General features: G+C 46.0%; 1 protein-coding gene across 1 annotated transcript in view; it reads left to right on the forward strand.

Annotated features, from left to right (window-relative positions):
* Positions 1-12,406, forward strand: part of LOC146808507 (transient receptor potential cation channel subfamily M member 2-like) — a 206,396-nt gene that overhangs the window by 61,217 nt on the left and 132,773 nt on the right. Inside the window, exon 8 of the mRNA XM_085623588.1 lies at positions 10,079-10,200. Coding sequence (XP_085479714.1) covers positions 10,079-10,200 — 122 coding nt within the window. The remainder of the gene's footprint in view (positions 1-10,078; positions 10,201-12,406) is intronic.

The raw sequence follows: 12,406 nt of genomic DNA on the forward strand, positions 1-12,406 counted from the left end.
CATGGACTAAGATCAGACTGCGGCAGATGTGTTTCAAACCACTAAGTCCAATTAGGTGACCAATGAAAAATTATTTTAAGTGTTTTTCCCTAGTGTTCATTGTAGTTCAAAACAAAAACAAATATATGCTAATCTAATTGATTGCTAAGTCCTCTTGGTATGAATGTATCAAGAAATTGAAAACATCTTTCTCAATTTCTCAATAATATGTTATCACAGTTCTGAACACTCATTTCAGGCACCGTTTTTAAAATGTGACACTGCATTTCTTGTATTTAATGTGACAGTAATGTGTTGCCAAGTGTGAACCCATACTATGAAATTAAACATTGCTGTTATGTTCAGACCATCTGAACTAATACAGGTCTGTGTCTGAAGATCTGTCAGATCTGGTCAGGAGAAGTATATGGGTTTTCTGATTGCATTTGAGCTGGTCTGCTCCCTTCTTGAAGTCTCTATGATCATGTAGGACTCCATTGCTCTTCTGAAAGATAATAAACTGTGCTAGACCCTTCAAAATGGGTTGAGGTTGATTCAATCCTTAAAAGAATGATAACGATATAGAAGGGTGGTGAGAGAGCTAAGTACTCAATCATCAGTGCAATGCTATACCTAACTGAGACATACAGAGAATGTGTTTGTTATTTAAACTGTGATATATAATATGTCAGTTTCAGATTTAACTTATTTATTCATTCTCATCTGCCCCCTTATACTTTTCAAATCCCTATGTGTGGGTCCACTTAAGATGGGGACGAGGATTGATGCACCTGCATTGGTCTTCAATGGACGTTCAGGGAATCTTAGGTCTCTCAGGAATGGTCAGTCATTTATCTGTTAAATTCCATAATCTCACAGAGTATCTTAAATTAAATAGAGATTTACCAGTTACTGGAGGAGAAGGAGGCAGTATCACCAGACAGGTCTCTAGTTTCATCATCAAGGTCAGAAGCTATTGATTCAACCCTTACCGCCAATGTACACGGTCACACCTGTTGGCACCTTTACTTTGTGTAATGAAAAATATGTCCTAGCAGGTCAAATTGTTGGTAGCAGTGAGATTCTCTAAGAAGAGATAAGTGCTTATGGAAGCTATATATATTTTACACAAAATGGTGCTTCAAGTACAAAATAAAATCTTTCCAATGACAGCTGCATTTTACAGACTTTTACAGACCAATGACCACTGTGTAGTTTGGTGCCTTGCATTTCAACAATGTTGATTGTGCTTCGGAGAACTTATTATTTTGTAGTTTAGCTTCAATCTCTTTTGTCCTGTGGTTGCACATACGTGTTACCATTGGCCCATATTTTCTCTTTTAAGTCCTAATTACAAATGGCTCATAAACTTTGATGGACTGGCAGCAGGAGGTACCAGTCTTACTTGAGACCATTTTTGTCTAAGTCCATCGGCATGCATTGTCAGCGTGAACCAACAACGTAGCTCTTCCAAGGCCAAGCTTTTCATGAGTAAGGGTTTAGGAAGCATAGATGAAGGTAACTGTGTACTCATGTATAAACCTTAGGGACAACAAGCCATGGCATGTGCTCCAAAGCAGTCACATGGAAAGCTCCATAGACCAGTGGCGCATAAGGCCTGCACCCAAGACCATTCCCTAAAGGCCGCCCTCACAAAATGTATGACTGAAGGTTCGCTTCCCCAGTGTGACTGAAGATGAATCAAGAATAAAAAAGGATGATGCTAGTCAGTTGAGATATGGTTTCACTTGCTACAACGGCTGGGCTGACAATAAATTGGACCAAATCTGACCAAGAGGTATTTCTTAGAGATACAAAACAATGGGATGACTAGACATATATAGCTTTCAGAAGAGACCCCAGTGGGTTTAAATACTGAACTGTATTAATGAAATCAGAGTTCTATGTGTTCCAGCAAGGGAGCAGGTGACGTTTACATCAACGCCCTGTCTGAGAAGAAACTACCACTGTCAGTGAATGAAAAGATCACCGGAACTGCTAAGTATCTCTGGCACAAATTTATAGATGTTGCAGCATCTTTAAAGAGTCTAATCAAAGGAATGCCACATTTCAGGCACGCTGTCAAACTCTGGGACCTACTCGACTCATCCTCCCCGGACGTCGCCTTCCTGACGGAGACCTGGATGAACCCCTCCTCGGTTCCCCCTCATTGCCATAGCCATCCCGGTCGGCTACAAGATCACCCGCAGGGACTGCACAAACAGACCGGGAGGAGGCATTGCCATCGTCCACAGAAATACCCTCAGAATTTCGATCAGCACCGAAGACACCCTCAGCGCCGTAGAACACCTGCACTTCCAGATCCACATCAATCCCAACAGAACCCTAGTCTACAGACCCCCCGGACCCGGGCCACAGTTCAGCAACTCCATAACAGACATCGTCAGCACGCACGCCCTGGCCTCCACAGACTACATCCTCCTCGGAGACTTGAACTTCCTCCTCGAGAACAACAACGACAGCAACTCAACCACCCTGCTCGACAACCTCACCAACCTCGGACTCAAACAGCTCGTCACGACACCCACCCACTCTGCCAGACACACGCTCGACCCCATCTTCTCCGCCACCAACCGCTTCACCTTCAGCCACACCACCGTACTCCACTGGACCGACCACCGCTGCATCCACAAGGTCACCGAAGACCAGCTAATCACCACCAACACAGCCGCCTGTAACCTCAGGCAATGGATTGACGACTACGCAAACTCTGTTGCCCCGATTAAGAAACCCTCAAACAGACGCACCCACAGAAGGGCCAGCTGGTTCACCACCGACCTCCAGGCATCCAAGCAGACCTGCTGAAGACTTGAGAAGAAGAGGCGCCACAAACAGACACCGGTCAACCACGCTGCCCTCAGGATGCCAGCCACAAGCACCACCAACTCATTCGAACTGCCAAAAGGACCTCCTTCAACGAACGCATCAACAACAATGCGCCCAACAGCAAAGAGCTCTTCATCATTGTGAAGGAACTCGCCAACCCCAGCTCCAGCTCCAACGATATGCCGCAGTCGCAAGACCTCTGCGACTCCCTAGCCAACTTCTTTCACCGCAGGATCACAGACATCCACGACAGCTTCAACACCAAGACCCCCCCGACAGCCGCCAATACCGCAAACTCACGGCCCCCCAGCCACACCGGCCTCCTGCTCTCCTAGAATCACGTCAACGATGACAACACCATAAAAATCATGAACAACATCCACTCCGGCTCGCCATCCGATCACTGTCCCAACCACATCTTCAACAAAGCGAGCTCCATCATCACACCCCAACTCCGGAAGATCCGCAACAGCTCCTTTGAGACCGCCACCTTCCCTGAGAGCTGGAATTACGCCGAGATCAACGCCCTACTCAAGAAACCCAAGGCAGACCCAAAGGACCTCAAGAACTTCCGGCCCATCTCCTTGCTCCCGTTCCCGGCGAAAGTCATCGAGAAGATTGTCAACAGGCAACTGACTCACTTCCTCGAGGAGAACAACACCCTGGACTCATCCCAATCCGGATTCAGCAGCAACCACAGCACCGAAACCGCCCTCATCGCCACCACCAACGACATCAGGACCGTGCTGGACAATGGCAAAACCGGGGCCCTCATCCTCCTGGACCTCTCAGCCGCCTTCAACACCGCCTGCCACCACACCCCACGCACACTCCTCTACAACACCAGGATCCGCGACAAAGCCATGGACTGGATCATATCCTTCCTCAACGGCAGAACCCAGAGAGTCCGCCGCCCTCCTTTCCGATTCAAAGCCACCATGATCACCTGTGGCGTACCCCAAGGATCATCCCTCAGCCCGACCCTTTTTAACGTCTACATGTCACCCCTTGCCAACATCGTCCGATCACACGACCTTAACATCTCATACGCTGACGACACCCAGCTGATCCTCTCCCTCACCAAGGACCCCGCCACCGCCAAAACCAGCCTCCACGAAGGAATGAAGTACCTCGCCGACTGGACGAAGAACAGTCGCCTGAAACTGAACTCAGACAAAACGGAGGTCCTAATCCTCGGCTCCACCCCATCCGCCTGGGACGACTCCTGGTGGCCGGCCGCGCTGGGAGCTGCACCGACACCCACCGACCACGCACGCAACCTGGGGTTCATCCTTGATTCATCACTCTCAATGACCCAGCAAGTCAACGCTGTCTCCTCCTCCTGCTTCAACACCCTCTGCATGCTTTGCAAGATCTACAGATGGATCCCCACCGGCTGGACTATGGCAACGCCCTCTATGGGGGAACCACGGCCAAACTCCATAAAAGACTTCAACGCATACAGAACGCCTCTGCATGCCTCATCCTAGACATCCCCTGCCACAGCCACATCACTGCCCACCTGAGAGACCTGCACTGGCTCCCCATCAACAAGAGGATCACATTCAAGCTCCTCACCCACGCTCACAAGGCACTTCACAACGCCGGACCAGCATACTTCCACAAACAACTCACCTTCTACGCCCGAACCGCCAGCTTCGCTCTGCTGACCTCGCCCTCGCCACCGTTCCACGCATCCACTGAACGACCACCAGTGGCAGACCATTCTCCCACCTCGCCGCCAAGACATGGAACACCCTCCCCATCCACCTGTGACAGACCCAGGATCTGCTGACCTTCAGGAGACTTCTCAAGACCTGGCTGTTCAAGCAGTAGCAGCACTTCCACCCCTCCCCAAATGGATTGATTGATTGATTTTTGTGGAACGACAAAGAGCCCAGAGTGAAGAGGGGACTCTATGGACAGATCATGAAGAGGCAGAATTGAAACTTTGGAAAAGCTATACTAATGCGAGGGACAAGTCAAAATGAGGGTGAATAGGGCTGAGGGGGGGAAGGGGAGAATGTTGACTGACAGAGAGGCTTATGGGGTACTGACCAAGGAAAGGATCTGTGCTTCAATGCAACTAGTTCCCAAAGCAATTTAACCTGCCACGTTTTTATCACCAGTAAAATCAAGCTGAGATTTACACACCCAGGAAATAAAGGTGCAGGAAAATCAGTCTACTGATAGCGGATGGAGAGTGGAACTCCACTTGGGAAAACAATATGGGAAAAAAATGGGTAAAGCAATCATAGAACATCGAGAAGGATAAAGAGTGCAGCATTGAAGAACTTGTCCCAGAGGGAGTGTTTAAATACGAAGAGATATAAGAAAGCGCTATGACCACATACAAGGACCAGACATTAGCAAAAAGTACTGCAGGAGAGGTAAACAAACCTGAAACAAGACAATGAGTTAGACATCATATTGGCATCTCTGTTATAATTCTCACCTTCAGAATGACAAACTGGCCACAAACTGATAAATACCTCTTTATACTGAAAAGGAGCATGTTATTGCATGGCCACCCGTTAATTTACAAAACCCCTTCGAAGTTACAGATTATGCATCCAAGGGCCGGAGGGATCATGGGTCATCTTGAAATCAGCTACACCTGTCAGCCCAGGCCTAGAGGCATTCCTAACAACATCAAAAGGTCTACATTTATAAAAGATATGCCAATGGAAAACAGAATCACACCTCAATTCTCATCATCAAACATGTGTAAGCATCCCGAAAAATTGACAGCATGGTCGGTATCCCTTTAATCCTAGGGTAAATAGAAGCAACTGTAGCAGCAAAACAAGAAAAGTAGCTTTTCAAGAAGCTGGAATTGCAGAAAAGAAATGCCAGGTGGAGAGAGTACAAGTGTAGTAGAAAATATTAGGGATTCTGTAAAAGGAAGAGTCAAATAACTGGTCATGCTGAGGAGCACTACATCCTGAGAAACTATCTAGACCCTTCTAAGCCCCAAAAAGCTAAAGATGATAATGCACTAGAAATCACATTAATTTAAACAAATATTGTGTCATTACTTACTTCATTCGTATTTTAATTTAAAAAATCATATTACAGAAGTTTAAGTAATTCATAAAACAAAAGAGGTCCTTTTTAAACAGCAAGATCATGGATTGGAATGGGACTAAGGATAAATGTTTAGATCTAACTCCCTAAGTTAACATTTTGTTTAATAACGTACATGGCGAGCAAAGTCACATTTTCTGAGACCTATTGTGTTGACTGGACTTTGGTCTATTTTTCATACTCAAACAAGGTACATCTTTACGCACTGTTTACATCTCAAAAGACAGGTTTTGCACTAAATGTTTATTTGGGAGATTGTTATATGTAAGAACATGGAATGCAATGGGACTAAATGTAGTTTACCAGCCCAAATTCTTGTGCTAAATAATTTGTCCATATGATTGACAATTTACTATTGTTATTTACTATTGTGATAGACTCCACTGCATTATCATTTAGGATTCATTGCTAGTTATATCATCATTTAGAGTATGACTGGTCCTGATGAAGGTGGTATAAATATCAGGAACAACCCATTGAAACGTGCATTGACATTTTTAATTTTCCGCTGTTGTCGGGCCCAAAGGAGGAATAGAAAATTGGACTGGTTTCCTCCTCCATCACCTAGGACTTTTATTTCACAATAGGGGCTTTGTTTTTTAACTTTGGTTTGATTGATCAGGTTATTCTAATTGGCTTGTTTTTGTGTTTTGGGGCTATGTAGTTAGTTTGTTTGTCTAGTTTATATTATTATGTTTTTTATGCATGCAATGAACTATGCTGATTAAAGTGTCCTTTTTCAAGTATGAATTCCTTGAATTTATGCAATATGTGTGTATAGAATTCATATGGAATGAAGTAAGCAATGAAACAATATTTGTTTAGATCAATGTAATTTCTATTGTATTAGCATCTTTAGCTTTTTTGGGGCTTAGAAGAGTCTAGGTTGTTCCTCAGTTTGAGAGGGTCTTCTTTCTTCATCCCCCACAACCTTGTGCCCTTTGTGGAGAACTACTTAGTGTACAAGAGAGAACAATAATGGACCCCAGGATAACGACTTGAGGACAAAATGGTTTAATGTATGCACAGTAACAAGAAATCAGATAAATGTATGTTTTTTCATTTAGAGACTCTTGCATCTGGCATCTTGCTGTCTAATGCTTATAGCATAAGACTATAATACAAGCAAATTCAACAGAGTACTTTGTTTCATTCATTGAAAATGATACAGTCCCTGTAACACTGGAGTATCAGACAGACGTAGGGATTGTAAACCAGCCACAATTTTATTAGCACACATCAAATTTAAGGCTGCACGCTCCCCGTTTCACCTCCCAGGACTCCACAGACACCTACATTTTGACAGCCAGACCCATTTGCTTATATTCCCAGCTTGAGTTTAATACTCTAGACTTATTCTACTTGGCTGACCAGTTGCCCAATGCATCTTTTGCTAACAACAGGGTGGGCTGGCTTATTAAAATTCCAATTCTCTTTTGCCTTGCAGTAAATGTGCCAGTGCTGGAGAGAAGCCATAAGAAAGGGTCACCTGGGCTCCTCTCTCTTGCACAACAGATGAAAGGCCATGAGCTTCTTCTCCTCGTGGAAGGATGTGGCCCAAATATGCTTATCTCTTGTAGTTGATGCTGATTACCTAGTGCAAGGGAGAGCTCACTACCTGTCCACTATCTTTTCACTATGCCAAGCTTGCACTGGTCATCATCTCAGTTAAGAGTTGGGGCCAAGAGCTGGCCTTCTATCTCTTCTTATCGTCCTGTTCTGCTTGGGTTTTCGGATCAGATAGAACCCGCTCATCAGAGCCTCACTAACCCAGCCAGAACGTTACCCCCTCCCTAGAACCTATTTACAATCCTGCAACCACATATATCTATCACCTAAGGACAGGGGATTCCTACTATACATACCAAGACCTCTTACAATAGGCGGCCTCGCGATCCCATACGGATCCAGACCTCTCTGCCCATACGACAGTATCACAAGTGGCGGCCTCGCGGTCCCATACGAACCCAGACCTCTCTACCCAGACGGCAGTCTCAGCACAATCGGCGGCCTCGCGATCCCATACGGATCCAGACCTCTCTGCCCATACGACAGTATCACAAGTGGCGGCCTCGCGATCCCACCCGGATCCAGACCTCTCTGCCCATACGACAGTATCACAAGTGGCGGCCTCGCGATCCCACCCGGATCCAGACCTCTCTGCCCATACGACAGTATCACAAGTGGCGGCCTCGCGGTCCCATACGAACCCAGACCTCTCTACCCGGACGGTAGTCTCAGCACAATCGGCGGCCTCGCGATCCCCTACGAATCCAGACCTCTCTGCCCATACGACAGTATCACAAGTGGCGGCCTCGCGATCCCACCCGGATCCAGACCTCTCTGCCCATACGACAGTATCACAAGTGGCGGCCTCGCGGTCCCATACGAACCCAGACCTCTCTACCCAGACGGCAGTCTCGGCACAATCGGCGGCCTCGCGATCCCCTACGAATCCAGACCTCTCTGCCCATACGACAGTATCACAAGTGGCGGCCTCGCGGTCCCATACGAACCCAGACCTCTCTACCCAGACGGCAGTCTCAGATCACAAGTGGCGGCCTCGCGATTCCATACGAATCCAGACCTCTCTACCCAGACGGCAGTCTCATACGACAGTTCATCCTATGATCACCATAACATACAAAAAGGGAATCAGTCTCACCATTCATCAGATCACACAAGGATTGCCAGTTCGAGCATAGCCTGTTCTCAGGTTCGAGGGGCTCCTCTTTCCCTTATTCAGTTACCACTTACCTGATCAGGGTTAACATCTGTTCATGTAGCCGCAGCTGACTAGAAGAATAGGCTACCCTCTTATACAAGAACACGCAGCACATGTTGGTTCACTACAAACTGGATACTTTATTACTCATTACATACACAATCACATAACATTACGATATAACACATAACCTGCAAAGAAAAGTGAAAGATTAAGTTGTACACTCTAATAAGAAAGGGTCGACATCACCTTAGTAGTATGTAGCCTGCACTCAGTGGTCATCTAGGTTCCCTTCTCGTCTGTGTCTCGGCTCGCCTGGAATCACCCTTCTCCGAGTCACTGGGACCTCTTCCTTATCGGCTACTCTCTCCTCTCTGGCTATTCTGCTAGGAAAGCATCTGTCTCTCGGTTCTTCTCCGCCTTCAAGATGGCGTCTGTCTTCCCTGGAATAAGTAGTAGCTTTACTGCTAACGGCTAGATGCCGCCTACGGACTGAACACGTAACTGCCTCAGACTTTCACTAATATAGAGGTGCGTTTCCTCATGGAAAATTCCGGCCTGTAACCTGCCGCCCACCAAATTCTTGTACCTCCCCGTACCAAGGACACGTTCCCAGCCGGCCGGCCTGATGTAGTGTCTTCGGCATGAAGAAAAATACAATCCTTCGATAAGGGCCGGCCTGAACCGGTTCTCTCCAAGCGAATAACACCTCATAACTAAAACATTACGTTTGACCTAGAAGCATCCCAAGCTGCCGGAGCAGAAAGAAAGATGGAGTCTCTCCCGTTTGAGGCCTACCAGGCCTGAATTCAGCACAGCTCCGTGAAATACCCTCACTACAGGACAGGTTATCCCTAATACTAACAAATCTATCCCCTAGGCTATGTGTGCAAGCCCTGATCTATGGGGAAGAGCACAGAATCATGTCGAAGTGCCTAGTAAATAGGCTCCATTCACTACTCTAACCCTTAGACTTGAATGGTAAGAGACTGAAGTCACATTCAATTACTTTTCCTCACAAGAAGGCCGTGAAAATCGAGCAGAACACGTCCCCAATGCCAAAAGTCTCTCAATTTCTTGACCTGTGCGAAGATCCACCAAATGTAGGAAAATTGCTCTTCTGTATGACATTTGAGTTAGTTACAGATTTGTTACTACATTGGTGACATCACTGGTGCTGAAACCATGTGCTTTCATCAGTTACATGATCTATTATCATTATTAATAATAAAATTATAATTCTTAAGACTTTTTTCCATGTATCTTCTGCTTAATGCTACAGCAAAGGTAGATGGCAAGGTAACGTGAGGCTCTTTCCTGCTGCCTGTCATGGTTTTGGATTGGGTAGTTTGAAACTTTACTGCCACTTCGACTTGTTAACATACTTGTCACACAGTGAATTACATTTTCTCTTTTCATACCCTCTTGCTGTGGATGTAGCCTCTCACCGCCTTGATCACCACGGCCATGAGAACTGGGACTACCAGCTGAAGCTAGCCGTGTCCTGGAACAGAGTGGATATCGCAAAGAGTGACATCTTCACCGATGACAAGCAGTGGAAGGTGAGCAGTGCCCGCTGAATGAGCTGGAAGCCTGTAGCTTTGTAGTTGGATGAGGTACTAATACTATGTCAGTCTTTATGTGTTTGTGATGTTCCAACAACCTCATCCTTAACCCGTACTGGACGATGTTGGTAGTTAATTCTCAATGGAGCTAAAGTACAGACACAGACCTCTGCATGAAAACCCCAAAAAGGATGTATGTTAAGGGGGCTTTGTTAAGCTTCGACAACTCACACCTCAGGTTCAAGTGTTTCACGGTCACTTATTACGAAGTCTTAGTTGGAGCCTTGGCCAAATCCAAGTTCACGTACAAGTTATGTAGTTGGGTCTGGATGCCTTCAATCTCCTCTCCCTAACATTGGCCTATCTGCCTGCCAGCTCCATGAATTACAGACAATCTAGAAAAACAAATGAATATGGTGACCCCGCTCTGTGAGCACTCAGTAAGGGCCCTTACTCTTGATCTTCAGGCATGAGAAGCTATATTTGACCATCTATTACCTGGGTCTACCAGCCTTTCAGCTTTAGTATTGTTGAGGGCTCACACTGCAGCCTTGGCTGATTGCCAAACAAAATAGAAAGGATCAGGTCACTCTCTTACTTTGGTCCAGCAAGGATTTCAGGCAGCCTCGAATGCAGTCATGTGTTCAACGTTCAGGTGAAAAAAAACGCTTTGCTTGCCCCCTTACTTGGGTCTGTTGGCCGTCACGCTCTAGTGATTGTTGGCAGACCGTACGATGGCCACATATCGGGGGGCAGATTTACTAACATTTGACGCAGCGCTACATCAAATGGAGAGGGCAGGAATGCGCCATGTCTACTAAGATATAGCAAATCCCTGCTCTCTCTCTCTGCGCTGGCACACTTGTGCCTGCCTAGCGCCAATGCAGGCAGGACTGTTAATCCTGTGCTGTATTTTTTATAATATTCTGATTTGTCGGTGCAATTGTGGCCAGTCCTTAGAAATTGACCATTGTGTAAATTAACCCTGAGGCTCGTTGTATGATAGCTACCGCAGAGTAATAAGTTGTTTCTCTCCGTGAGTTTAGTGTACAGCAAGGTGCAGAGCATGCCAACTTTGTGCTTTAAAATATCAAGAAAGTTAATTTACTCCTTGTCATTGTGCTTGATGAACTTCTTATGAAGGGTGGATGGTTGATCTTTGAGGTAGAAACTCCACATTGTTCTTGCTTTCTTAGCCAAACCAATGATCTTCTGGTGGTGTCTCCTATATTAAAAAATGTAATTTGTTTGCTCAGGTATAATATTTATTGGTCATTTGGGAGCGTGATGTGTCTTCATTTTTTTTGTACATCTGCCTTGTTACTTGTTCACATGGGTCAAGCACACATGGCTTTCCCAGCTGTAAGATTTCTTCTTCTATGTTACATTCTTACCTTCTCTCTCTGGTGTCTTCAGATTCCCCGACAACTAGGCTCCCCTTCATTAGGAACACGTAGGGCCGAGCATAGCCATACTTTCAACCATCCTCTCATTGTGAGTGAACTATTTTTCTGTCGCTTGAAACAGGTTGCCAATTACGTGTGTGTCAGGCGCTATGATGCTTGCCTCCAATCTCCAAATCTTTTCCTGGATACTAATGATAAAGCTACCATAGGGTCTGGTCGGCTACTTCCCAGGCAGTGTAGCTGGTGACTGTGAATCTATCGATAGTCGCAATGCAAGCAAGTTTCCTGAGCCTCAGAGTAATACGAGAGACTCTGCTCAGTGTTGTGCAGGTCCCTCCATGTGTCAATAAATCCCATAGCTCCCAAAGGTCCATAACTAATTTAAAGTCACTGCCCAATAATGTCCGTGCGTCCGTAAGGTCTGCCACAGTGCTCTAATGCCTGTAGTGTATTGCATTAGATATCTGCGAGTCTAATCTCTGACTAGGAGTATTTGTACCCCCTCCCAGGTCCCCAAACTACCTTTGGATCATCCTGCTTGGTTGGTCAATATTTGATCTGGATGGAAAGGGGTTGCTTTTTTAAGTTACTACCTTGACTCCCTGGAGCAGGTGGTGTATCCTGAGCCTCAGGCTACCCTGTATGACTCCTTCCCAATGAACTTCCTTTCATTAGCTTTCTGGAGGTACCCTAGGTCAGCTTCCTGGCTTCACAGCACCCCTTGTTTTAAAGACCAAGGATATTCCATGTCATGCATGTCAGGGACTGTGCCATTTTGTGGGCAAATAGTGTTTTTT

The sequence above is a fragment of the Triturus cristatus genome, chromosome 8 (genome assembly GCF_964204655.1).
Source record: "Triturus cristatus chromosome 8, aTriCri1.1, whole genome shotgun sequence".
Lineage (NCBI taxonomy): Eukaryota > Metazoa > Chordata > Amphibia > Caudata > Salamandridae > Triturus > Triturus cristatus.